The sequence below is a fragment of the Carcharodon carcharias genome, chromosome 1 (genome assembly GCF_017639515.1).
Source record: "Carcharodon carcharias isolate sCarCar2 chromosome 1, sCarCar2.pri, whole genome shotgun sequence".
Classification (NCBI taxonomy): domain Eukaryota; kingdom Metazoa; phylum Chordata; class Chondrichthyes; order Lamniformes; family Lamnidae; genus Carcharodon; species Carcharodon carcharias.
The window spans coordinates 33,642,352-33,668,727 of record NC_054467.1 but is presented as its reverse complement, the minus strand read 5'-3'; the positions used below and the strand labels follow the sequence as shown (position 1 = coordinate 33,668,727).

At 39.5% G+C, this 26,376-nt stretch overlaps 1 protein-coding gene across 7 annotated transcripts in view; it reads right to left on the bottom strand.

Annotated features, from left to right (window-relative positions):
* Positions 1 to 26,376, bottom strand: part of gab1 (GRB2-associated binding protein 1) — a 222,751-nt gene that overhangs the window by 118,046 nt on the left and 78,329 nt on the right. The window contains exon 1 of one of the 7 annotated variants that reach the window (XM_041190752.1): positions 19,380 to 19,469. The exons of 5 other annotated variants lie outside the window; for them this stretch is intronic. Coding sequence is in view for 1 of the 2 variants with exons in the window: in XM_041190725.1 (XP_041046659.1) it covers positions 16,021 to 16,050 (30 nt within the window). In the remaining variant the exon portion in view is untranslated. Of the gene's footprint in view, positions 1 to 16,020; positions 16,076 to 19,379; positions 19,470 to 26,376 lie in introns of those variants that run through there. One more of the 7 variants, XM_041190725.1, reaches the window with a different exon arrangement.

The window sequence follows — 26,376 nt, the reverse complement described above, 5'->3', positions numbered from 1 at the left end:
TGGGTAGTGGTTCCAGGAGCTGGGAGTCTTTCAGTTAAATGGTGAAGTCCAGGAGGGTAACTGATGTGTCTTAGAGCATTGGAGACCCCAGATGAGTAGTACTGAGAGGGGCCCAAGCAAACTGACCCACTCAAATCATCAGGTATTTCCCCAAACTCAATGCAGTCAAACTCCTCCCCAATTCCCTTTGGGTTAGCAGGTACCTCCTCTCCCCAACACCCTTTTGTCACCCAATTCCCAATTTTAAATTGAATCTTCAAATACATTGTTAAAATAACTTGTAGTCTTTTACACTTCCATGAACAAAGAAAATGATCGTATAAGGCATTCCAAAGTTCAGTTTATGTAGTTATTCTGACCTTGTACTTTTAAAATGAACTTGGAGCCAAAAATAAAGAGGGGAGACACACATGATTGATATGACAGAAATCCACTCACAGTAAACAATTTTAAAAGAACACTATTGACTACAAGTGTGGTCTGGCTTAGGAATAATATTGAGTATGTAATATTTTAAATCCAAAACCTGTCAGAAATAATGCTGGGAATTCAATTTCCAATTTTTTCCAAAGTTCTGACAAAAGTACAGCATCTCACAGGGTGAGGGCAACCTCTACATCAATTAAAAGAAATTTGTCAAACTCTGCAAATTGCACGTGATCAGAATGCATGGATGTAATTGGTAACTTCCTCCAACTGCTCTGGGGTAAAAGTACCCAATTAGAGCCCACAGCTTTGAGTGCTGTCGGAATAGTACCTTTCAGACAGCATCCCATGCTCTTCATTCACCATCCGGGTCCCACTGGGAGCACAGACCCACTAGAAGTGGCGGCACATAGGTATGTAGTCAAGATGGAGTGACCAGGGAGTCCTCAACATTGACTCTGTAGCCCATGAAGTCTCATGGCATTAGAGCAAACATGGGCAAAGAATTCACTTGCTGATTACTACTGCCACCCTTCCCTCAACAAATGAATCTGTATCCCTCCATATCGACACCACTTGGAAGAGGCAATGGGGTAACAAGGGCACAGATTGGGTGGGAGACTTCAATGTCTACCAATGAGTAGCTTGACAGGAACACTACTGACTAAATTGGCTAAGTCTTGAAGGACATACTCAGGCCTAGTCTGGCAGCTAAGTGGTGAAAGAACCAACACAAAAAGAAAAAAGACTGCATTTGATCCTCAACAATCTACCCATTGCAGATGCCTATCCATGACAGTATTGGTAGGAGTGACCACCTCACAGTCCTTGTGGAAATGAAGTCCTGACCTCACAGTGAGGACACCTCCATTGTGTTGTCTGGCATTACTGTGCTAAATGGGATAGATTCAGAACAGACTTAACTTAAAACTGGACATCAATGAGGTGAGCCATCAGGGGCAACAGAACAGTGGTCCACCACCTCTAACCCAGCATATCCCTCACTCTATCATAACAATCAAGCCAGGGAATCAGCCTGAGTTCAATGAGGAGTTTAGGTGAGCATGTAAAGAACAGCACTACATATACCTAAAACTGACGTGCCTACCCGTGCTCTAGAGCTAGGTGCCCCTCCAAACAAGCTGTCCTGTCACCTGTCAATACTGACATCTGCCTAATGTGGAAAATTACCCAGGTAACGTGTGTCCAGACAAAACATTACAAATGCAATCCGGCCCATTACTGCCTCATTAGAGTACTCTCAATCATCAGCAAAACGATGGAAGGTGTCATCAGTGGTATTACCTACTCAGTACAGATTCAGCCAGTATAAATTTGCGCTAAACCTTGTCACAGCCTTGTTCCAAACATGGACAGAAGAGCTGACTTTAAGAGTAGAGTAGAGAGTGGTTGTCCTTGATATCAGCAGCATTTAACCTAGTGTGGCATCAAGGAAATCCAGTAAAATTGAAGTCAGTGGGAACTAGGGTCAAATTCTCCACTAGCCAAAGTCATACCTAGCAGTTCATGTGGTGCAGGTACACCCACAATGCTGTTAGGAAGAGCGCTCCAGGATTTTGATCCAGCAGCAGTGAAGGAATGATGAGATGGTTCCAAGTCATCAAGCCGGAGGGGAGTTTGCAGGTAGTGGTGTTCCCATGTGCCTCCTGCCCTTGTCCTTCTAGGTGGTAGAGGTTGAGTGCTTACAAGATACTGTTGAAGGCACCTTCATGAATTGCTGCAGTGCCTCTTGAAGATGGTGCACACAGAAACCATGGTCAGACCCTGTTGGAGACCGCGAATTTTGACCGTTGCTGGGTCAAAATCCTGGAACATTACTCAATAGCGCACCGGGTGTACCTATACTACACAGACTGCCAGCAGTTCAAGATGGTGGCTCACCACTACCTTCTCAAGGGCAATTAGGGATGGACAATAAACGCAGGTATTGCCAGATACATCCATACCCCATAAACAAATTTGCAGTACAATTAAAACTGGCTTCTACAGGAATCTGAATAAAATAGCAATTGTTTTTTTTTTAAAAACTGTCTATCCACTGTGACGAGATTTAAAGGGACAATCACTAAGCCAAACTGGACAAAAATACATAACTTTCTTCATAAGTTCTATTCCAATTTTGAATTAAAGGTATCCTATTCAGCAGATTCAATTTAATTTAAATAATTCAACAAAATAATTCAAGGACAAAGGGAAATGTTGGCTAGTATTTTACTGCCCCACCCACCACCGGGATATTCCGGTCCCAGCGAAAGTCAATGGAGTTTTGGCTGGCCCGCCGCATTCCCCGCAGCAGGTCCTGCCACTGCGGGGCTGGGAAATCCCAGCCGTTGTTTAAATAAGTTGTTGGATGAACAGGTTCAACTTTCTGGGCAGCAGGGAAAAACTTGGAAGACACGCATGAAAAATCTTGAGGGGTGTAGCTTGCAATTCCAGCAAAACAGAGGGCCAGAAGGCAACCAACCTAAAGCCAAATTGAAGCTCCACAGCTCTATCTGAAGTTATGCCTCAGATGACAATGTTTAATAGACACAAACTGTCCCATAAAATTGCTGAACTTTAATACAAATTGGTAACAAATATACAAACTTAAACAATGTATAGTCAACAGGGCTGATAAAACAGCAGCCAACATTTTTTTCCAAAAATAATTTGAGCAAACTGATGGGATTCCCTTTTCACTTACAGAATTTAATTTTCATTTAGTAATTATTTTGATTTTTATGAATTGTGGTTTTCAGTCCTGCTTGCACCTTGTTAACTGTTGGCATGATTTATTTTAGTTATTATTACATGCATAAGAATTAAGACTCATAGGTGAAACTGCAAAATATATTTTCAGGTAAGGAGGTGTGATGCCCTATTTGGGAGAGAAAATGTGGTCATTTCTTTAAATTCATCCATGGGATGTGGGCATCACTGGCTAGGCCAGCATTTGTTGCCCATCCATAATTGCCCTTCAGAAGGTGGTGGTGAGCTGCCTTCTTGAACCACTGCAGTCCATGTGGTGTAGGTACACTCACGTGCTGTTAGGGAGGGAGTTCCAGGATTTTGACCCAGTGGTAAAAGTGAAGGAATGGCAAAATATTTCGAAGTCAGGATGGTGAGTGACTTGAAGGGGAACTTGCAGGTGGTGTATCTGCTGCCCTTGTCCTTCTAGATGGTGGCAGTCAAGGGTTTGGAAGGTGCTGCCTAAGGAGCCTTGGTGAGTTCCTGTTGGAATAAGATGATTGGAACCTTGGCAGGATTCAGGATTAAGCACAAGGTTTCCTTGAAGAAAAATTTGATTGCGAAGGTCAATCCAAAGTTAAAGTCGTTTTGACCTTGCGTGAATGAGGTGCTTCATGTTGCTGGGGAATATTCCTCTCTGTACACTGTTGTGTGTGTGATTGAATTTCTAGTGCCAACACTACAGGTAGCAGGTCTGATTGTGCAGATTCTCTACTGAGCAGTTGGGCATGGTGGGGAGGGAGGAAGAGTAATCTTAATGCTTAAGAAAATTTGTTGCAACTGCTTTTGATATCACAATGGTTTCGGATCTGTCAATAGTAATATGTGCCTCACACAATCTTCAATTTACACTTCTTTCATCCTAAGTATTGGAAAAGTTGGATTGCAACAATAAACTAACATTTATGCTTTCGAAGCCTACATTTTAACACTGATATGTGGGGTAGTATTGATATTCTACAAGTAACCAGTTAAGTCACAAAGACAAACTGACTTGGTTTCTTCAGTATTAATCATATTTTCAAAAATATAAGGCCAGGATTTCCCGGCCCCGCTATGGTGGGACCCGCCGCAGGGGATGTGGCAGGCCAGCCAGAAAATCCTGGCTTAGAAATGGCATATTCTTCATGTTAAAGACCATCATACATAACTTCAGCACAATATGCTTTATTGCAGCAGTCTGATATTCTCACTGGTATTTCTCCACACTACTGTTATAGAGGATACAATGCAATAACTTGTGGGATAGGATTGATATTTCACAAGTGACCAGATAAGCCATGTTTGACAAAGTCAACATTTATATTTTTCAACAATACAAAAGGAATACAAATTACATCTCACAGTTTTTCATAATATAACCACTGGTAGCTAATTAAGGAAAAATGTACAAAATTACACTATGTTCCCTTGCAGGTCGACTCCAGCACTGCTCAAGAAAGTACAAGTGTTAATTAGTCTCATGTTGCATAATCTAGGTTTAGAATATAAACAAACATTCTCTTTCTAAATGAGCTTTCAACAAATAAATAGCTGGTGATTAAAATGTACTGTATCATTCTGTGAAATACGTAAACAATATTTAGTAGGAATGACATGCACAGGTTTATTTTTCTGAATGATTTTGACGCACCCAGGAATTAGCATCATTGCTAGTTAGGAAGGGTAATGCTCAGGTCTGCATCATTTAATTGTGATGCTTGCTGGCCTTTTCTCACTTTCCTTTTTTTGTATATTGATGCACAGAATAATACATTACTCTGAGATTTAAAATGAGACTTTGGGTTCCAAAGAGTCATATTGGACTCAAAATGTTAACTCTCTCCACAGATGCTGCCAGACCTGCTGGGTTTTTGTTTCAGATCTCCAGCATCTGCAGTATTTTACTTTTACTTTGGTTCAGTTCCTCTGATATGGGTTTTTAATTTGTCAATAATGCTGTGTGCGTCATGCAATCTTTCAATTCAGATTACTTTTATCTGCAGGTCTACACTAGAAAAGCAAAAATAGCCCAATTTGTCTGACGCCATTTTAGAAACAGACTTTTTGCTCATTAGCAGCCTCATTTCCAAAAATCTATAAATGCATTTTGGATTAAAAACAGAACGGCCAATTTATAACATCTACAAATCATAATGCGCAATTACTGCACAATACTCAGGGCCATCCTTGGGAAGTGAGTGATATCCAAGTCTTATGCGAAAAAGACGTCCATATTTCAGTAAATCAAAAGCAAAATACCTGGTGCTGGAAGCCTGAAATGAAACTAGAAAACACTCAGCGGGTCTGGCAGCTTCTGAGGAGAAAGAGAGAGAAACAGACAGAGAAGACAGCTGGGCACATTTCAGGTCAATAGAATGGTCACTGACCTGGAACATTAACTCTTTTTTTTCCTGAGTATTTCCAGCATCTTCTGTTTTTATTGTCCACATTTCAGGACAGCTATGATAGTGTTTTAAAATAAAAGTGACGGCACTCCCTGAATAAAAGAAAAATCTAAACAGGTTCTAGGTTTCAGATTGCTTTGTATCATGTTCAGTGGCAGAAGCCACATGCCAAAATTAAAATCTGAAAAATTAGGTGAACTTGGCTCTCTGCCTTGCCAACTCCATTCTTTAATACTTCAGAATGTCAAAATGGTGCTAAATTCTTGTTATCATGAAAGATTTCTATAAAAGGTCACAACTTTTGCGTGGCCAATTTTTAAAGATCTTGTTTGTAAATGATTTGCATCTGACATGGAATTATTCGGATGAATTTGCTTGGGTCTTCGAATCCAACTGACAGGGGTCAAACATTTGGTAAAAGCTTACACTGTTATGGTTACTGAAAGCTAAATGTTTAAGACACCAACATTTCCAGAACGTCTATAAATCAGACATTCTTCTGCCCTCATTGAGTTTATAGAATTTTAACCCATTAAATGCTCAGCGTTTGGATTTTTAAAAATCCAACACACAAGTGATAGAAAATTATATTGGGATAATCAATGAACTAAATTATGACCCCACAATAACCTAAAATAGACCGACTTAGTTTATGTTGAAGATAATGAAGTTTGCCAAATTTGGACAACTGGATCAACCTCCCAACTTCAAATAAAATGTACATTGAAAGACAATAATTTACTTTTGAGGTCAGAATATGAGATATAACTGTGACCAGTTTTTTCCTGTTCCCTCCAAATGATTTTTTTCCAGTAGGGTTAACTGCTCACAGTTGGCAAACCATCTATGTTTTCCAGTACTTATTTTTGTTTTGGAATTTCTTCAATCTGTTGTATCTTCAGTCTGTTAATCATGCTTCACATTTAACTTCTGCAACCCTCATTGCCCATATATTTAAGCTAAACATAATGCATAATTCCTTAATGATAGGATCCTGCACAAAAACACTGTGCATAAATAAAAATGATTGGAGAAATGTTTAGAGGTTCAACTGACCTAAGCTGGGGCAGGATCTAGGCTTTCCTGTGGCCACAATTTACATCCCTGAGTTGATATTCCTTCCTTTAGATTCATCTGCTTCATAGATAAGCTCAAAGGGTTAAGTAATAAATTTCCTCTCCCTGCATTATAAAAAAGCATTTTAATGTATTTTGAGGTTTAAAACAAGTAGTGAACTATCCAGTTGACTCAACTCTGGAAGGAGATCTACCATTAAGGTACAACAAACATACTCATTATCATGGTCTAGATCTAACATTTCCTCATGAATAGTTTATTTAAAAGAAACAACTAGAGGAAGAGGGGCTGGGCTTGCTCATCGTGGGTACCAGCCACCTTCTTATATGTCAAAATGTGCATTCTTAATACCAGAAACCATCATGGGTTTAAGCAAGCAATTCAACCAATATAGGGGCAAATATAGCAGAATCATCTCTCATCTTTGGAATCATGTATTGCAATTAGCAGCAGGAATTCTAGATAAATCTTTCTCCTTCACGCTAGCCCAACAATGCAAAGGCCAATTTCATCACACCCTTGCTTAGATCAACTAATGAAACAAATATAGAATATAAAACCTAGCATCTTCTGGGTCCAAGTGGGTCAAAACCATGAGTAACATCTATTTAACTAAATAACACATTGGAAGAGCTGGATGTAACCTTTCAGGATTCTGCACTGTACAAAGTTTTTTTTTCTAGCCATCTCCAGCAACAGGAGAGACTAAAATGTCAGCTAATTCATAACACCAATAATTCTCCAAAAGGACCATCAAGAAATACTTCTCCACTTTGCTACAACAGGCTCTGCTAATGAAACAGTATAAGCAATCATGGCCTTGAATTTCTATCAGCCTTGATATGAAACATATAAGGTCTATATATTATATTAAAGAGATTATAAATCCAGTACTATACACCTTGTTATTAAAGTATTAACTTAACACCCAGCACCATACTCTGTCACTTGTATACTTTACAAAGTTTCCTTTGGCTAACATATTAAAGGGTACAACAGTTTCCTAAACTTAAAGCCATTTCCTATCCTAGTTTAAATAAAAATGGGATGGAAAGGGAGTGGGTGACACAATAGCCTCCTTTACTCAGACGCTTGTTGGAATTGAGTCCAACCTAAGGGAGAAAAGTCTTCAAACGAATGTGTGAGCTTAACAGACATTCACAATCCAGTTATCAGTAAACAAGAGTGAATACAACTGTCCTCAAAATTCAGTACTTGTACTAATTTAGGAACTTTAAATCAGAGAAGCTGTAAAGATGTAGTGTTGGAACTGTCAAGTCACACTGGTGTATGATGGAATTGCATTTCCCCAAAACAGGGTTTAGCAAACCAACGTAGCAGAGATGTCTGCTCCAGCCTTAACTTATCTCAGCACTGCAGCATTTTTGCCCATATTTTATGGAACAGTATCAATAAATCATTAGTGAAACACATCACAAGGTTTGATTGCTGGGATGAATGAATATGCTGCTAATGACTAAATAGCAACACAGAGTAATGAGAAAGGGCAAAATCAGGAACCAGCAGACCAGGGGGTCAGTGAAGATTGTTGGATCTTCGAAGAAAGTAACCGAGAAGAGACTGAAATAGTTTGGCCATTTGTTGCAGAGAGAGACGGGGGGGGAATGTGGTGAGGCGAATGATGGAGATATGACTGCCAGGAAGAAGAGGACGGCCCAAGAGCAGATAGAAAGGTGGCTAGAGACTTAAAAGCAGTGGCATTATCAGAGGAATAGGAGGAGACGGACAAGGATGATCAACCAGAATTGTGTCGACCCAAGTGAAATGGAAGAAACCGAAAGACCAAACAGCAAAACTAGCAAAGTCAGTTTTAAAATAATAAATGTCTACAGCCAAATTCAAAGCCTTTCTTTCAGTTTGTTAAAATTTCTAACACACAATAGTGTGAATTAAGCAATTTTAATGGTTTCATACTAAAGTTTTTTTTTTGCATGTCATTTCAAATTAACAGACAATTCAAATTAGGCTGTTCTGTGGTTAGGGTGAACATAAGGTACTATGGACCACTTTCTCGAAAGGCAAAGCTAACTAATGGAGCAGACGCTGATATGTTCAAAACCATGTTACAGCTGCATATTCACTCACTGCTACAAATGAAGGAGGTGGCAATAACTCATTTTCCTTTTTTTATTCATTCATTCATAGGATGTGGGCTTTGCTGGCTGGGCTGGCATTTATTGCCCATCCCTAGTCACCCTTGAGAAGATCGTGGTGAGCTGCCTTCTTGAACCACTACAGTCCATATGGTGTAGGTATACCCACAGTGCTTTTAGGGAGTTCCAAGATTTTGACCCAACGACAGTGAAGGAACAACGATATGTTTCCAAGTCACGATAGTGAGTGGCTTGGAGGGGAATTTCCAGATGGCAGTGTTCCCATCTATCTGCTGCCCTTGTCCTTCCACCTGGTAACGGTCATGAGTTTGGAAGGTGTTGTCTAAGAAGCGATGGTGATTTCCTGCAGTGCATCTTATAGATGGCACACACTGATGCTACTGTGCACCAGCTGTGGAGGGAGTGAATGTTTGTGGATGTAGTGACAATCAAGTGAGTTGCTTTGTCCTGGATGGTGTCAAGCTTCTTGAGTGATGTGGAAACTGCACTCATTGAGGCAAGTAGGGAGTATTTCATCACACTCCTGACTTGTGCCTTGTAGATAGTGGACAGGATTTGGGGAGTCAGGAGGTGAATTACTCATCATAGGGTTCCTAGTCTCTGACCTGCTTCTGTAGCCACAGTATTTATATGGTTAGTCCAGTTCCATTTCTAGTCAATGGTAACCCCCAGGATGTTGGTAGTGAGGGATTCAGTGATGGTAATGCCACTGAACATCAAGGGGCGATGGTTAGATTTTCTCTTGTTGGTGATGATCATTGCCTGGCACTTGTGTGGCACGAATGTTATTTGCAACTTGTCAGCCCAAGCCTGGATATTGTCCAGGTCCTTGCTGCATTTGGACATGGACTGCTTCAGTGTCTGAGGAATCATGAATGGTGAACGTCGTGCAATAATCAGCGAACATCCTCACTTCTGATCTTATTACGGAAGGAAGATCATTGATGAAGCAGCTGAAGATGGTTGGGCTGTGGACACGACCATGAGGAACTCCTGCAGTGATGTCTTGGAGCTGAGACAACCACAACCATCTTTCTTTATGCTAGGTATGGCTCCAAACAGTGGAGAGTTTCCCCCCTGATTCCCATTGATTCCAGTTTTGCTCGGGGTACTTGATGCCACACTTGGTCAAATGCAGCCTTGATGTCAAGGGCAGTCACTCTCAGCTCACCTCATGTTACCCCTTAGAACAAGGGTTCTCAACTGGGTCTGTGGGCCCCTAGGAGGGGAGAAGGTTGCAAAGGGCCTGCCAGAAATCAATGTGTAGAATGTGGGGTGTCTTCCACACTGCCTACATCCCTCTCTCTCTACTGAATATTTAATAATTTTTGAAATTCTTTTGGATTTCAAGTTTATCTATCCACTTCACAATCATAATGTCTAAAAATCAAATTGAAAAGGAATTTAATTTAAGATACAAGTTTACCAGTCAAAAATACATTTCACATATCTCCTGGGGGACAAGTAGCAAAGAAAGGCATCTGCTTTTACCAGCGACTAAATGTGCAAACCAATGCTTTTGAGAACTGCAGTGCATCACTGCACACATCATTACTGGAGTGGAGTGAGGCAAAAGTCAATGAGGCTGGGTCTAGAGAATTTAATGTACCAGGCTGGGCATGTGGACTGGAGTGAGGCAAAGAGTTTGGGTTGCAAAGGGTGAGTGAATGAACTGTGAATACGTGAGCAAGGCAGGCTGACAGGTGAACCCTGGGCCACTCACCAACTCTCAAGCATTCATGTCAGCCTCACAGCTCAGCCCTCCCTTCCAACCCCTCACCAAGCCTTTTTGATTTTGTTGCTTTCATTTTCTTCCTTCTTACCGAGTATTGGTTGCATCACCTTGGGCATAATTTTCCGGTCCCATCGAAGTCAATGGACTTTTGAACGGCTCACCGCATTTTACGGCCATGGCCCCACCATGACAGGGCTGTAAAATTCCATCCCTTGTTTCTAAAGACCGCCTCTTTGCCCCATATTCTGATATGGTGATTCCTCCCCCTCACCCTGCCCCACAACTTTGTTCACCACAAAAAAGGCTCTTTAAGTTTGTCCAAATATAGGGATTAAAGCAGTGGGGGTTGAGCAGGGGTTGCTGGCAGTGATAGTTGTTCAATGTGGAAATGGGAACCAACTGTTTGCTCAGCCCTAGCACCAAATATATATATTGGCAATATATATTGTCAGAAAGAGGGATTTTAAACCTTTGAGATCTGGCATTATATTTGTTCAAGCAGATACAGGCTGTACTTCAACTCATCCAAAATTCCAATGGCTGTATCTATCCCATATCCATTACACTGTTTATTTAGATTGTCCCCTAACACCTCATCAAAATTCTCATCCTTGTATTTAAATCATACTGTGCTCTAAACGCTTCATTCCCACCCCTTCCCTTATTTGGTCCTTCCCCCATCTCTGTAAATGATGGAGTGAAGGGAATGCCTGGGTTAGAGGAACAAAGGTTGCTTGGTGGGTTGTAAACCTGGAGAAAGTTATTTTTTTTCCATTCATTCATGGGATGTGGGCTTTGCTGGCTGAGCCAGCATTTTATTGCCCATCTCTATTTGCCCTTGAGAAGGTGGTGGTGAGCTGCCTTCTTGAACCGCTGCAGTCCATGTGCTTTAGGTGCACCCACAGTGCTGTTAGGAAGGGAGTTTCAGGTATGCAGGGGGAGGTAATGAAATGATTTGAATACAAGGAGACAAATTTTAAATTTCAAGTGCTGGGGGACTGACAGCCAATGTAGGTCATTGAGCATAGGGCAATGGATGAACAGGAAATGATGTGGGGCTGGACAGGAGTTCTCAACCAGACGGGGGTTCAGGAATCCACAGAAGGTTTCAATGGGTTGCCAAAATTAGCTATATAACACGTAAAATGTGGGCTCTATGCAATCTACCCATGTCTCTCTGTCCACAGAACTTTTAAACCTGTGCTGAAGTACCATGACAATCTGATTCAGTAACAGGTTGGTAACTGAGCTCTGTTATTCATGCACTTCATCTGTTGCTTAAATTTTTGAGACATCTTACCATTCCAGGGTAATCAGAGGTAGACGGGCACTCTTGAAGGCCAAAAGTGGCGACCCTAGGCCCATTCACGAGTTTGTATGATATATAGCGAGCAATGATCTGATCAGGGTAGCCATTATCCTGCAGGATGACTTGGACGTACCCTACTTCAACATCAAGCTTGGACGGTGAGCAAATGGCTCGAGTCCTATTTACAACTTGCCAATAAGACCAATCTTATAGTACATGGAACTGTAGGAATCCCTACGCGTATGTTAATGAGTGAAGGTAGGCTTGTCCATTGGCAGATTTCTCAACCAGCACATCGAGGAAAGGAAGCTCATTTGACTGCTCCACTTCAAAGGTGAATTTGAGTGCAGCATGGAGCCCATTAAGGTGTGTAACGAAGTTCTTACATGCAACTGTAGATTCAAATATAGCAAATGTATCATCTACATGTCAGAAATATGCAAGGGTTGGAGGCTAGGTGTCATTCCATCAAAGAGGCATTTCTCGTGGAAACTGACAAAGATGTTTGCAAGAACTGGGCCTAGAGGGGATCCCATGACAATATCATCTATCTAAGCATACATGGTGTCTGTAAAACAGAACGCAACTGCATGAGTTGCTGAGTTCATAGGTTCAATGAATAAAGATTCAGACATTTTCTTAGAAATTGGAGCAACTGGTAAAGCAAGCTGTTACTATGCAGTAGCAACACGGATAGTATTCTCCATTAGCAGGACGCTGTCATCAAGCTAAAAAGATATTTTGCTTTCACACAAATGAGTAATGTGGTACATTAATTTCAGTGCTGGTGTGATGCAAGGTATGTAGGCTGTACATCCCAATGGCTGGTGGATTGGAGCAAACAGCATGTCCCTTTGGCTGTATCAAAAGATAAATTATTGACTGTACCCAGCCAGCCTGTGCTTGCAAAACTCAAAACATTGCGATTCCTCTAAACAATCCTGATTGTGCTAAGAATTACGCTGAAAACCAATTTAAGATGCTCAATTGGGCTCGCAGTGTGGCTCACATATACATACTAGAAGTCACATATATTCACACAGGACCGTGTCCTTTATAGACAGAAGGAGCATGTCCACGTGTTGTACCTTTTCAACTAAACTAAAGCTTGGGGACAGCCATTCTCTGGTTCATTCCACATGGCAATCATTTGACCAGAGTCGACCAGCCTAGTTTGAATCTAAACAAAAGCTTGGCAATTAACTGTTCCCTGCTGCATTCTCCATGGCAATACCTCTACTAATCAGAGTCCACTTGCCAACTAATCAGCACTTTCTTCTCATGCAGTATAAATTGCATTTCCCTTTGCCGTTGGTATTTCCTGCAAGCTGTCCTGATGAGTGCAAGATGAAAAGCTTAAACATATCTCTTTTTTCAGCAATTGTCAAGTTCTGTACGACCAAATGACTAGTTATATCTGAACCTGTAGAATTTGAACCCTCCTTTGGACTTTCTTGTCATCAGGTAGCACCATCTCTATTGTAATTTTATATTAAATCAGCAGTAATCAGCACAGGATAGTTACTCTCAACCCAATCTGCAATATACAATTACTCCCCATACACTGCAAGACGATACCATCAACCACAAACCACATATTAAAATCTAGCTAACCAGCATGATGCAGCAACAAACCACAGTAATACAAAGAATGAAAGAACAATGGAAGCATTTATATTTTACGTGATCCTTTAAAGATAAGAATGTCTTCTCCCTAATTTTCCAAATTCACCTGTAAGCATTTGAAGTCATTATTTACTGAGCTATAATGCCATCTCTCTAAGTGTACATTTGTAAGTGATGTGAAGTGACTGCAAAATAAAAAAGGAATGACAACATGATTATGGAAAAATGGACCTGTTTATGAATTGTGAAAAAGGCAATGTTCAATCACATTGTTAGCTTCAAAATTAAAAAGGGTTTAAGAGCTTTGCCATTTCAATTATAATGTTCCAGTTTCCATCTTCTGCCACAACAGACAAGATTTACTTGTTGTTTACTTCAATTCAAGCCTTGGTAACATCTGCTTAATGTTGTATCTTACGATACAGGGAAGTTTATGCATTTAGGATCAATTGTTGAGTTTGAATCTTCAAGTGCATATTTTCCTGTGATCACTACATTTTTCTATGCAATGCTGCATCATGTAACACCATTGACGTGTTGAGCAATAGGGCCATGTGGTTGGGATGACATCAATTACAAATTTAAATGGCATTCTGACACAGAAGGCGCAAATGAAGGCCACCTTGGTCATTGTCACATCTCAAACTGAAAGAACAACACTCAAAGTCACAGATTTAACTGCAAGATCATCATTTAATCTGCCATGCTGGCTAACTCCCTAATGTGTTATCTGACTTTCAACTCCTCCCAAGTCAGATGACCCCAAATGTAGAAAAGCATACCTAACATTATATTATCTGAGTTCTGTATAATTTCTAATGCTCAAGTACACACACACACACACAGACAGCCATCATCATGACATCCTTCCCTTATTAGACCAAAAATAAGACCATGATTTTTCTGCTTGATGTATGTAGCTTAGACTCCATCCCTTACTAAACATAGTTCAATAAATTTTACAAACAAATTAACAAATCATTATTTCTCTAACTCACTGAGTAAATTAATTTCTTCAATTATGAATGTCAGCTAGGTTCAGTGCATCACTGTTCAATACAGTTTTAAGTCTTTTGTTCAGTATTTCACTTTCTGGAATTATTACTTCTCTTTCACTATTTAACCATGACATCCCTTTTGATAATCATCAGTATGTAATTCGATGCTCCTCAAAGGATCTAATCCAATTACTTTCTCGTGCAGTGGCAAACATCACAAACAGGAGCTTAAAAATTGCAAGACCAGTGTTCAGCTGATTTAATATTCAGTTTCATGTTCTGTCACCAAATCCACAGAATCTTCATAACACTTTGGTGGTCTCCTCTCATGGCATGGTCCACTTGGTGTCTCAAAGACTCTGGTCATCACATCAGGGTTATGAAATGTCTTCGCCCCCTCTGGATAGCAAATTGTCTGTCAGTCATCAGCATTGCTGGCTTGGACCTCTGGATTGCTGGATGTTAGCTTCACCTCCGGTCCTACATCTGGTTCATCTGCTGCTGTGTCTTTGTCACCATGATACTTTTTGACAAATGAGGAATTTCTGCCATACAGTACTGGTACTCCTTCTGGCAACTGCATAGTCACACCGCTTCCCTTCTTGGTGATGATAGTGTTCGGCTTGAGGTAAAATGCTGTATCCATCTTACTTGGACTCTCCCATCTCAGCAGTACTTCCATCACCTGGCATCACATCAGACCGTCTAGGTCCCATGCAGTGGTCTGGATGAAACTTTGCAGCACCCCTGTTCTCTGCGTCATGAACTCGAACCTCTGGATCGACACTGATGTTCCTCACATCTGGCATTTTGGTGTGTATTTTGCATCCAAATAGCAACTCAGCTGGACTCTTTTCTATCTCGTGTGTGGAGTTGTTCTATACAAGGCTACATATGACAGCAACACCTTCCAATCTTTGCCGTCAGCCTGAACAATCTTCATCCATTTCTCTAAGGACTGATTTTGTTATTCCATTTCCCATTTGCCTATGGCCATTTAGGGGTTACACAGCATTGCAACCAGTGCTAGTTAACAGATTATCAATAACAGCCGCACAATCAACTCCAGGCCTCTGAGGAAGCAAATTAACTGCATGACTATACCAAGTGATTTGGCTCATCTGAATGTTACTGTTATAAGGAGGTCACCCATTTACAATTCTCAAGGAAAACGAACAGAATCATAAAGTGTGATTCCCAAGACATCATAAAATTCCTGAAGCTTCCAATAAAACCAAATTCCAAAACAAAAACAGAATTACCTGGAAAAACTCAGCAGGTCTGGCAGCATCGGCGGAGAAGAAAAGAGTTGACGTTTCGAGTCCTCATGACCCTTCGACAGAACTTGAGTTCGAGTCCAAGAAAGAGTTGAAATATAAGCTTATATTTCAACTCTTTCTTGGACTCGAACTCAAGTTCTGTCGAAGGGTCATGAGGACTCGAAACGTCAACTCTTTTCTTCTCCGCCGATGCTGCCAGACCTGCTGAGTTTTTCCAGGTAATTCTGTTTTTGTTTTGAATTTCCAGCATCCGCAGTTTTTTTGTTTTTAAAACCAAATTTCAATTGTTTATTCACCATAAATGAGTTGTCCTGCTCATGACACATTAGGCTGCTATCTTCACGTGGGAGAAAAGTGGTAAACAAAGGCGGAAATTCACCAGGTAGCCAGGCCCAAACTAGAACAGGATGTAGTAGCAACCAGCTCCGAGATTTTAGCCCCACAGAACGATATAAACAGGAAATAAAACAGAAAAAAACATTTTTACAATCCAGTTCAGCAGCTGTAATTAAATTGTAATTAACCACTTTAACCTCAGAAGTAATTAACTCCTAAAGTAAAAATAAAGCACTTCAACTTGTCAGAAAGTCCCAGAACACTTGATAACCAGTTAATTACTTTTGAATAATAGTCACTTCTGTAGTCACATGTGGCAACAATTTGCATACATCAAGCTTGCACAAACAACAATGAGAGACATGGCCAGTTAATCTGAGCAACTAACATTATCTAACGGATAGCTTTTGGTCAATGAACTCCCCCAACTGTTATCAAATTGTGCCATGGATCTTGTTTAGTCCACCTGACCAGATAGACAGGGCTCAGTTTAATGGATGATCTGAAAGACATGGTCTCTGACACTGCATCACTTCTTTAGTAATACACTGAATTGTTAGTCTAGGGTCTGTGCTCAAGCCCAGTGGTGGGATTTGAATCCATGAAACTTCAGCTCCCAAACTTAAACAGGAACAAAAAGATACTGGGACAAAGTTGCGGTACCAGGGCATCTAATGGCATCTGTTGTTAGACAGAAATACCTTTGCACATTTAGGGGTTTTTTTATTGCATGACAACCATCTAGAAGGACAAGGGTAGGAGATAGATGGGAACACCAACACGTGGAAGTTCTCCTCCAAGTCACTACCATCCTGACTTGGAAATATATCGCCGTTCCTTCACTATGACTGGGTCAAAGTCCTGGAACTCCCTTCTTAACATGGACTGCAACGGTTCAAGAAGGCATCTCACTACCACCTTCTCAAGTGCATCTAGGGATAGGCAATAATTGCTGGCCCAGCCAACGAAGCCCACATCCCATGAATGAATTAAAAAAGTTGTTGGAAGTGCCAGTTAATAATGGCACATTGAGAGAAAAGGGCATTTGAGACCTGAATGAACAAGGCAAACAAAGGTTTTTCTCTTAATCAATCAGATTTAACAATTAGGAAATAAGTTGCAGATGGTCTGAGGAAAAGCGCGAATTAATGAAGGTGAATTCAATGCCAAATCAGAAGAAAAGAGAGAATGGGGGTTTAGAGAGAGAAAAGAGAATAGAAAAGCAAAAAAATACATTTTTAAAATCTCCAATAATTAATATCTAAAGAAATAAGACACATTTGTAATAAAGTTAATTTTCAGTGCCAGAGAAGTTGATTGACACTTAACATGTTATTAAATGGGTACTTAACACTTAAGCAGACAAGATCTAACTTTGAGGTGAGTTTAGTTCATATCTACTGCATAAATACAACAAATTCACACCATTCACAGTAATTCAATGGTGAGCTAGACAGCAAGATGCCATTTTTCATTAAGCTAATGGTTGGGTGGTGCAACCTGGACCATACCTCTGGATATCTGAGTTTAACCATGCAGCTGATATTTGCCTGAAGTTGCAGTGTCATTTGTTCAAAAACAGCAGCTGATTCCATTAGCCTCACCATTATTTTGATGTGAAAATCTTGGCCAAAATCTATTACAATTTGAATTTTGGGGCTAAGTGTTCTGGACTGAGCCAACATTTAAATTTTAACTAATCAGCTCTACCAAATTTAGGAACAAAGGGAGCAAGAGGATTCTACATAAGAGCCCATCATTGCAATGTAGTAACAACCAGTCAAGCATGATATGATCTATTAACATACCCTAGGCACTTTAAATAATACCAAATGGTTTTTTACCATTTATACGTGAGATATCATGTCAATTACCAATGTTTAATACAATATGCAAATCTTTTACAATTTTTCCTTCCCAAAACATATGTTTGAAATATTTTTTCATTGTGATTCTAAGACAAATGGAAGACAACATGATTGATTGGGTTTAGGAAATAAGGTAAATTGAACCATCAGGAAAAAAAACAATATTGTTTGCACTACTGTGACGGCAGTTGAGGACACAATGGGAAACTATTTACTGCATTTGTGGCTACACAAAATTCAAACGATCAGACCAAAGTTTTTTTGTGAGTTTTCCAGGAAGCTCAGTTGTGCACTGAGCAAAACAAGGAAAAAACAGGCTCACTGGAAGTTTCCACTCAGCTGGCTATCATCCTGATCATCTGTTCCTCACACACACACACACAGTGGCTGAGTTTCCTGTTTTCAAAGGATTTTTACATTTGTTGGTCTCAACGCCGTCAATCCCAATTTTAGGGGATTACAAAAATAGCCCAAAACTCCCGCCCCATTACATCAATTTGCTTGAAGCATTATAAGACAATCTAATAGTAGCGTAACAAAACTGTGATTCAAGAACAAAAAAGTACACCAAATGGCTCTCATTCATCAGATTTCTGGAGCACACACTTCACAACTGATTTCACTTCATACAAAGACTCATCTAGCGCCATTCCAGTTGTTGCAGCCAAGTGAAATACTAACCAATGGAAAGCTACAAGAAAAAGAAATCTGAAATTACTATAATTCATTAATAGCCTGGACCTCAGGCACATAATCCATACATACTAGGGAGTCCAAGTTTAAAAACAAAAGCATGAAGTAACAAAACTAGTTGGCAGGAAAAAAACTTTTTTAAAATAGAAAAAATGCACAAAATTAACAATCAGAAAATCTACTAGAAAAGTGAGCACTAAAAGCTTTGTTCAATTACTTTTGTTAAAGTAAAGTTAGACTTGCTGCTCAAAGATTCTGTTGCTATTTTAACACACTGAAACGCCAAAGTAGAACAGTTTTGTCAGACTGTATTTGTTTTACACGTTACCAGCAATCATTGTTAACTAGTGTCCGAATCTCAATCATCATGTGAACTTTCATGATTTCAAAGACATATGTATAATGGATTTATCAGAAACAGCATTACAGAAAACATCATAATTCTTTCAAGTTTCTTTATGCAATCCTTTTTTTTAAACTGACCACTGCATCTTGCTAATAACTGTACATTCCCCACAATATAGTGAGAGGATTTCCACCTTCTGAAGAGAAAACTAGGGCACGCTGACATGACTGCAGCTGCAGGAATCACGCCCCAAGCCTTGGACTCTCACTTTCACGCAGCATCTCCTACTTCAGCTTGACTTCAGGGGAAAGCTGCGTGTTAATGCTTCAGATCGCACAACAAAAACTCAACAGGTACGTTTCGATTGAAAGTCTATCTGCAATTTGTGAAGTTATTTTCACCATAGTTTTACCCTTTGTTGCCTGTGAATTCAGTCGATGCACCAGCTGTTCCTGCGGTTGAGCCTGCCCTGCGACATGCAGTCTGGTCACTTTCCTGCCAGCTTCTCATCTTTACACCACCCTCCTCCAAAGACCTTTGACACACAGGAAGTAGACACAATAGTCTGAAAATAACAGTCACCAGCTGCAGAAGAACACTCAGATCAACCATGGCTATGTAAAAATAAATCCATCATCCCATCCAGCATCAGCTTCAGTCCCTCATCCTCGAAGAGACCACCACTAATCATTGCTGCCTTCCCACACGCCCAATAGAACATATTCCCCTCCCCCACTAAAGGAAAAGCTACATAGGCAACAATACAGAATTGTTATTTCAAATGCAAACTGATAGTGAAATCAATTTAAAAATTGTTACTAAAAGAATGAGAGATGTAATGAGAAATATGAAAGAGATTATTAAAGCATAGAATACTTCGCCACCGGGATCAGTTGAAACACACCTTTCAAAGAGAGGATTAGACAAATACTTGAGGCAGACTACAGGGAATGAGCGGAGAGTAGGATTACCTTTGGGTTGTTCTAGAGAAGAATTGGGACAGACAAGATCAAATGGCCGCCTTTTGTGCAACAAAATTTTACGGTTCTTTTTGTAGTCAACCACATGATTTAAAAAAAAAATCTAGATATTTTGTTGATTCATCTCAATACCAAATTTATCTTGCAGAATCATCGCCACTCAATATGAACTGGTTCCCCAAGTTTCAAGTTTGGTTCATTTATAGAGCACAGCACAACAGTGACAAACACTAGAATAATAGCACACACCTAGTTGGTACAACTGTCGCCATTGCAATTTTGCATGACAGTAACCTGGCACTCCATTTTGTGGCGTGATGCTTCCCACTGGAAGTGGTAACTCAGGTCACTCACTGATATTGCAGCACTGTCTCACAAGTAGAGCTACAATATAAATGGGATACAAGTCTGATGGTATTACCCTGCTTGAAACTCTGGACTAAGTAAAGAAACTAATGTGTGGGAGTTACACTGCAGTTCATTGGGCAGAAAAGGCAACGAAAACATAAACAAATAGCATGTGGCTCACAAAAAGTTTGTTGCACTCCAACCAAGCACTATTTAAGTAAAACTTATTTTCAATACACTTGGCTACAATAAATATTACACTTGTGTTGATGTAATTTAGTGAATCACTGGAGGTGCATCACTGATGTGGTAATCTCATTATGCTTGAATTTCCATTTGTCTTTCCATTCCCTCTTCACTTAATGACATGCAATACCGTACATTTATGAGCATTAACAGATGTTTATGTTACATTAAAACAAGTGCTTACATTAGTTATGCTTGAAAAAGTACAGGAAATTACAATGAATTGCCCTTGTGCCATTGAGCCTGGATTTAACAGCTTCTTGCATCAATCTACTTCACAAGCAATCTCCTCATTGGCATCAAGATTCAACATCAAGAAAGGATTTTAACTTAATCTGAGGCATTTTTAAAAAACTGCAGTTAAAAAATGAATCAAAAAAGGAACACAGTAAAGCACACAGTTACAAGCATTGAAATGTTTCAGGCAATTCTGATCTGTTTCCTTTGATCAAAAACATTCATTTGTAGGTAAGATTAGATTAGAGATCTTCAGACAGTTGAAGGAAAACAGCTTTAAAAAGTAGTTTTTTGACTGAGCATTAACTTCAGAGAATTGAACCAAACTGAGGATACATTAGTGATGGAAATACTCAGCAGGTCAAGCAGCATCTGTGGAGATAGAAAAGGTGAGAGAAACAAAGTTAACGCTTCAGGTCCATGATCTTATATCAGAACCTGATGAAAGGTCACAGACCTGCAACGTTAACTCTATCTCGCCACAGATGCTTCATGACCTGTTTGAAATACTCTACATTTTCTGCTTTTATTTCAGATTTCCAGCAACTGTAATATTTTGCTTTTGTGCTTAGAATACTTTTGTTCACTTGACTTCAAAATCCATTCCTATCATGTGACTGGAGTTAAAATCAAACATGCCAATTAACAACTTCCAAATGCTAAAATCATGGCAAATGATTAAACTGTTCATCAGGGTTTAACTGCAGAAGGAGAAATGGTAACGTTTATGACATTTTAATTGCTTTATGAAACAAATTCTTGGGAGGAAGGTGAATTTCAGAGTTTGGCATTCAAACACTTTTTTTCACCCAGTTCCAGCAGCACTCATTCCCAGGTCAAGTACAAAATGTTTAATGAAAAGTCAAGCTTCCTTTACTTTTCACTAACAGTCTGCTGGAATCAGAAACTCAGTCCTTACTAAACTGGTGTTGATGTTTCGACTTCCCATGCTGCCATCCTTGTGGCTTCTCTGAGTGGCATTGTCAAACTGATGCCAAATTAACTTTAGTCCATGTATTTTCACCCCTAAGAATGGGAGGAAAGACATTTATTTAACAGTTGGGTTCTAAAAAACATTTGAAAGACAAGTCATCTTCATCCTTTCAGTTTTGAATGGGTCTTCTTGGAGTTATAAAACTCGGTTCAAAATATTCTCAGCAGGTAGAGGACTTATTTTCTTTCAAATCTGTATTTGGTTTTCATTTACATTATTGTACTTGCAGGAAAAAAAATACTCCTGTGTCCAACTCTCCAATATGTATGTTGTAATAACTTCTGTGGAAAAGCAAAAAACATTAGAATCATTGCCTAAAACTCCACTGCTAATAATCAGCATTGCAACAGTTACAATCAATTTTTACCAGTATTTTAGGGTTTGCATTTTGTAATGTCTCCAACTATAATTGGACCCAATGATTTACAGTAACTAAGGCAGATTCTATTTTTGTTACATGGAATTTTTAACCAGTGTTTTGTGGTTGGTTTTTCATGATTCTGTGCATTTTCCCATGAAAACTACAAAACAATGGTCTTAGTTATTTATTTTTGTAGAAACTGATGTGATTTATGATGGAAGGAAACCAGAGTATTACTGTATCATATGATGCAAAAGAACCTGCACCTTTCAGTCCTCAAGGTTTTACAAAGTGCCTCACAACAATTTGCACATAGCAAGAGACCCCACTAACACAGCAAATGTGATTAGTGACTTAGTCAATTTTTGATGGTGTTGGTTGAGGGATAAATGCTAGGTAAGATATGTGGAAGAACATTAATAATTTTTTATTGACAAATCCAAAATGCAATTGCTCACATCCGAATTCCCAATTAACCACACATGGCTAGTGTCCAAATTAGTGGGTAACAATTCCATTGAGTCAAGTTTGTGTGTGAACATAAGTCAATATTCTGGATATACTGAAGTTAACATGGAAGCTGCTTTTGTTTATGAAAGTTCAAAATTAAGACCCATCTGCAAGTAACACACAGGTTCTTTGGTCTGTAGATCATGCAAGTTGCAGAAGTTTGATACTAGATGCCAGCAACTGTTTGGTCCTTTGAAATGTAGTGATCATTTTACATGTCAAATTCTAATTCATATCTGTCAGTTATGGGATATTGCAATGGGAGTTTTTCAATTAATGGCATGTGCGAAACTATGCAAATCCACAGGTAAATGTATTAGATCCTCAGTGGTTGACCCACCAAGAAAGCTTTGTTTTTGAAACTCAAAACATATTGTTTAAAAGCAATGACTTTTAGGCAAGAATTGAAGAGAATTTTGTTTTTCTTTTGCTAACAAGAGTGAAAAATAAAACAGGCCACACTTTTACTACAAATATTTCATATTGTATATCTTTATGTTCTTTGTTGACTAAATTTACTAAATGATTTAAAAAAGGATAAGGTCTGTTGTGATGTTCTACAACAACTTGCATTTATATAGTATTATTAACATTGAAAAACACCTAAGTGTTCCACAGAATCAGACAAAAATTGACGAGAAAGATATTAGTAGGGATGGCCAAAAGCTTGGTCAAAGTTTTTAAGAGAAGAAAAAGAGGCAGTGAGGCAGGGAGGTTTCAGGAGGCAACTCCAGAGATTGGGGCCCAGGCAGCTCAAGGTACTACCAATGATATGGAGCACAGGGAATGGGGAATACCAGAGTTGCAGGAACACACAGTTCTTGGAGGGCTGTAGCTCTGGAGGAGAATGGAATTATGATCATTCATTGATGATTAAATAGATCTTGTGGAGGCCAAAAAAGAATACCAGTATACTTCTTTTACAAATACATGAAAGATGGGGTCAGGCCAAGGGGATGCGGTTGGGTGGGGGAGCACTGCGGTAGGTTTTCGTTAATTTTTGCTGGACATAAGATCATAAGATGTAGAAGCAGAAGTAGGCTATTTGGCCCATCAAGTCTGCCTCTCCATTCAATGAGATCATGGCTGATCTGATAATCCTCAACTCCACTTTCCTGTCTTTTCCCCATAACCCTTGATTCCATTACTGATTAAAAATCTATCTCAGCCTTGAATATACTTAACGACCCAGCCTTTATAGCCCTCTGCGATAAAGAATTCCACAGATTCACTACCCTCAGAGAAGAAATTCCTCATCTCTGTAATTAATGGGTGACCCCTTACTCTGAGATTATGCCCTCTGGTCCTAGACTCTCCCACAAGGGGAAACTACCTCTCAGCGTCTACCCTGTAAAGCCCCTTAAGAATCTTGTGTGTTTCAAAATGGTTGCCCCTCATTCTTCTAAACTCCAAAGGCTACAGTCCCAACCTACTCAACCTCTCAAAAGAAAAGCCCTCCAAAACCAGGATCAACCTAGTGAACCTTCTCTGGACTGCCTCCAATGTCAGTACATCTTTCCTTAGATAAGGGGGCCAAAACTGTTCACAGTATTCTTGGTGTGGTCTAACTAGTGCCTTGTATAGTTTTAGCAAGACGTCCCTATTTTTATACTCCATTCCCTTTGAAATAAAGGCCCACATTCCATTTGCCTTCCCTATTCCTGAACTTGTAGGCTAGCTTTTTGTGATTCATGCATGAGGACCCCCAAATCCCTCTGTGATGCAGCTTTCTGCAGTCTTTCTCCATAATATTCAGCTCCTCTATTCTTCCTGCCAAAGTGCATAACCTCACATTTTCCCACATTATATTCCATCTGCCAAGTTTTTGCCCACTCACTTAACCTGTCTATATCCTTCAGTAGAGTCTTTGTGTCATCCTCACCATTTGCCTTCCCACCTATTTTTGTGTCATCCGCAAACATGGCAATAGTACATTCAATTCCCTTACCCAAGTCGTTAATATATATTGTAAATAATTGTGGCCCCCAGCACTGATCCCTGTGGCACTCCACTAATTACAGGTTGCTATCCTGAAAATACTCCCATTACCCCAACTCTGCCTTCTATTAGTTAGCTAATCCTCCATCCATGCTAATATACTACCCTCAACACCATGAGCTTTTATCTTATTAAGTAGCCTTATGTGCAGTACCTTATTGAACACCTTTTGGAAATCCAAATATATTACATCTACTGGTTTTCTTTTATTAATCCTGCTTGTTACATCCTCAAAGAATTCTACTAAATTTGTCAAGCACTATTTCCCCTTAATTTTTTGATGTGTAATTTAATTAAGTTAACATGGAGTAGTAAGAAAATATTTACACTAATGATATGGTTTCCAATGACTAAATATGAATGGGAAAGCTTAACACCAGAGAGAAAAAAAAATTCAAACTGCCAGTCTATTAGAACTTGTTAACACATGCTCACAAGGTTTATCCCTTATGTAACATCAATTTTTATTTAGCTGTATAATAGCACAGCTGATTTTTTTTAGAATTAGTTGCTGAAAGTTTGAGTAAGGAATAGTGAAAATTATTTCTTGCCATCTGTGAATAAGCCTGGTCAGATAAAATTGAGTATGGCAGTGACCAGCTATGAAGTTTTCCACAGGATAAACAACATAAAATAAAAATTGTGTGTAAGATGACCGAAATTTTATCTTTTGCCTCAGTATATGATCCATCCAGGCCTCCAAAAAAGCAATCAGGGCCTCTATTAATGGAACAGTTTCAGCATCTTCTGGAAGTGGTTGAATTCCCCCTCCAGAACCTGACCAATCACAGTCTGTACAGCAGCAGTTGCATATTCACTGGGTTTACCAAGGAGCTCAGCTGATCGACATGTACTGAACATAGCAGCAAAGCTAACGGAAGGTGCTCTCAAAAGGTATAGCAAGCTAGTAATGCCCAAATGAGTGATCCAGGAATTAGCTGCCACAGTTGCCAGCTTGACAACAGTGAAGGCACTGCACCAGGGACTCTTGAGAACTGGTCAAGTAATGCACAGATGCTTGTTCTTTTCTTCCCAAAAATACTGAACAATTTATATTGTGATGGTTGAAAATGCTTCGCATAACTGTTCGGTATCCATTTGTCTCAAAGCCACATTAAGCCCTTCCTTACGTAAATAATATTTTCAAATCTATGCTCCAATCAGTGTTTCCCAAGGACCAACAGGATCATACATGGTATAAGATAATTCATCTTGGTACCATGATCTAGCCATTTAAGAAGTTACTGAATTGGGGAAGCACTAGGCACTGCAAGATTGAGCTTTGACCAGTCCATGTAGCGTTGTGCAGTCCTAAAGACTATTAACATAAACCACATACTCTTGTTTTAGGAAGCTATGGTTGAGCAGACTTCTTAAAAAAAAGTTCACAGTGTAATCCAAGGAAATTGGGAATTGCTGGTGTCAACGCAATTTGGTAACAGCTTTGATTATGACTGGAAGCTAAATGTGTCATTGCTTAGCATTCCTCATTTTTATTCCATTAATTTCTCCATTGCGACAGTCATTTATTAGGACACCAAAAATTCACCATTCTAGTTATTGAACTTGTTCAGTGTTACTGAGCGTCATGTCAAGACTTTGTCATACAATACTGTTGATCTAAAATCGGAAGAGCCTCAGAACAGAAACTGAAAGTAATTAATGTTGCTCCATCAAATTCTTGAAGTATTCTAGTTTCTAAAATATTCCACATATATTAAACACCAGTAACAAT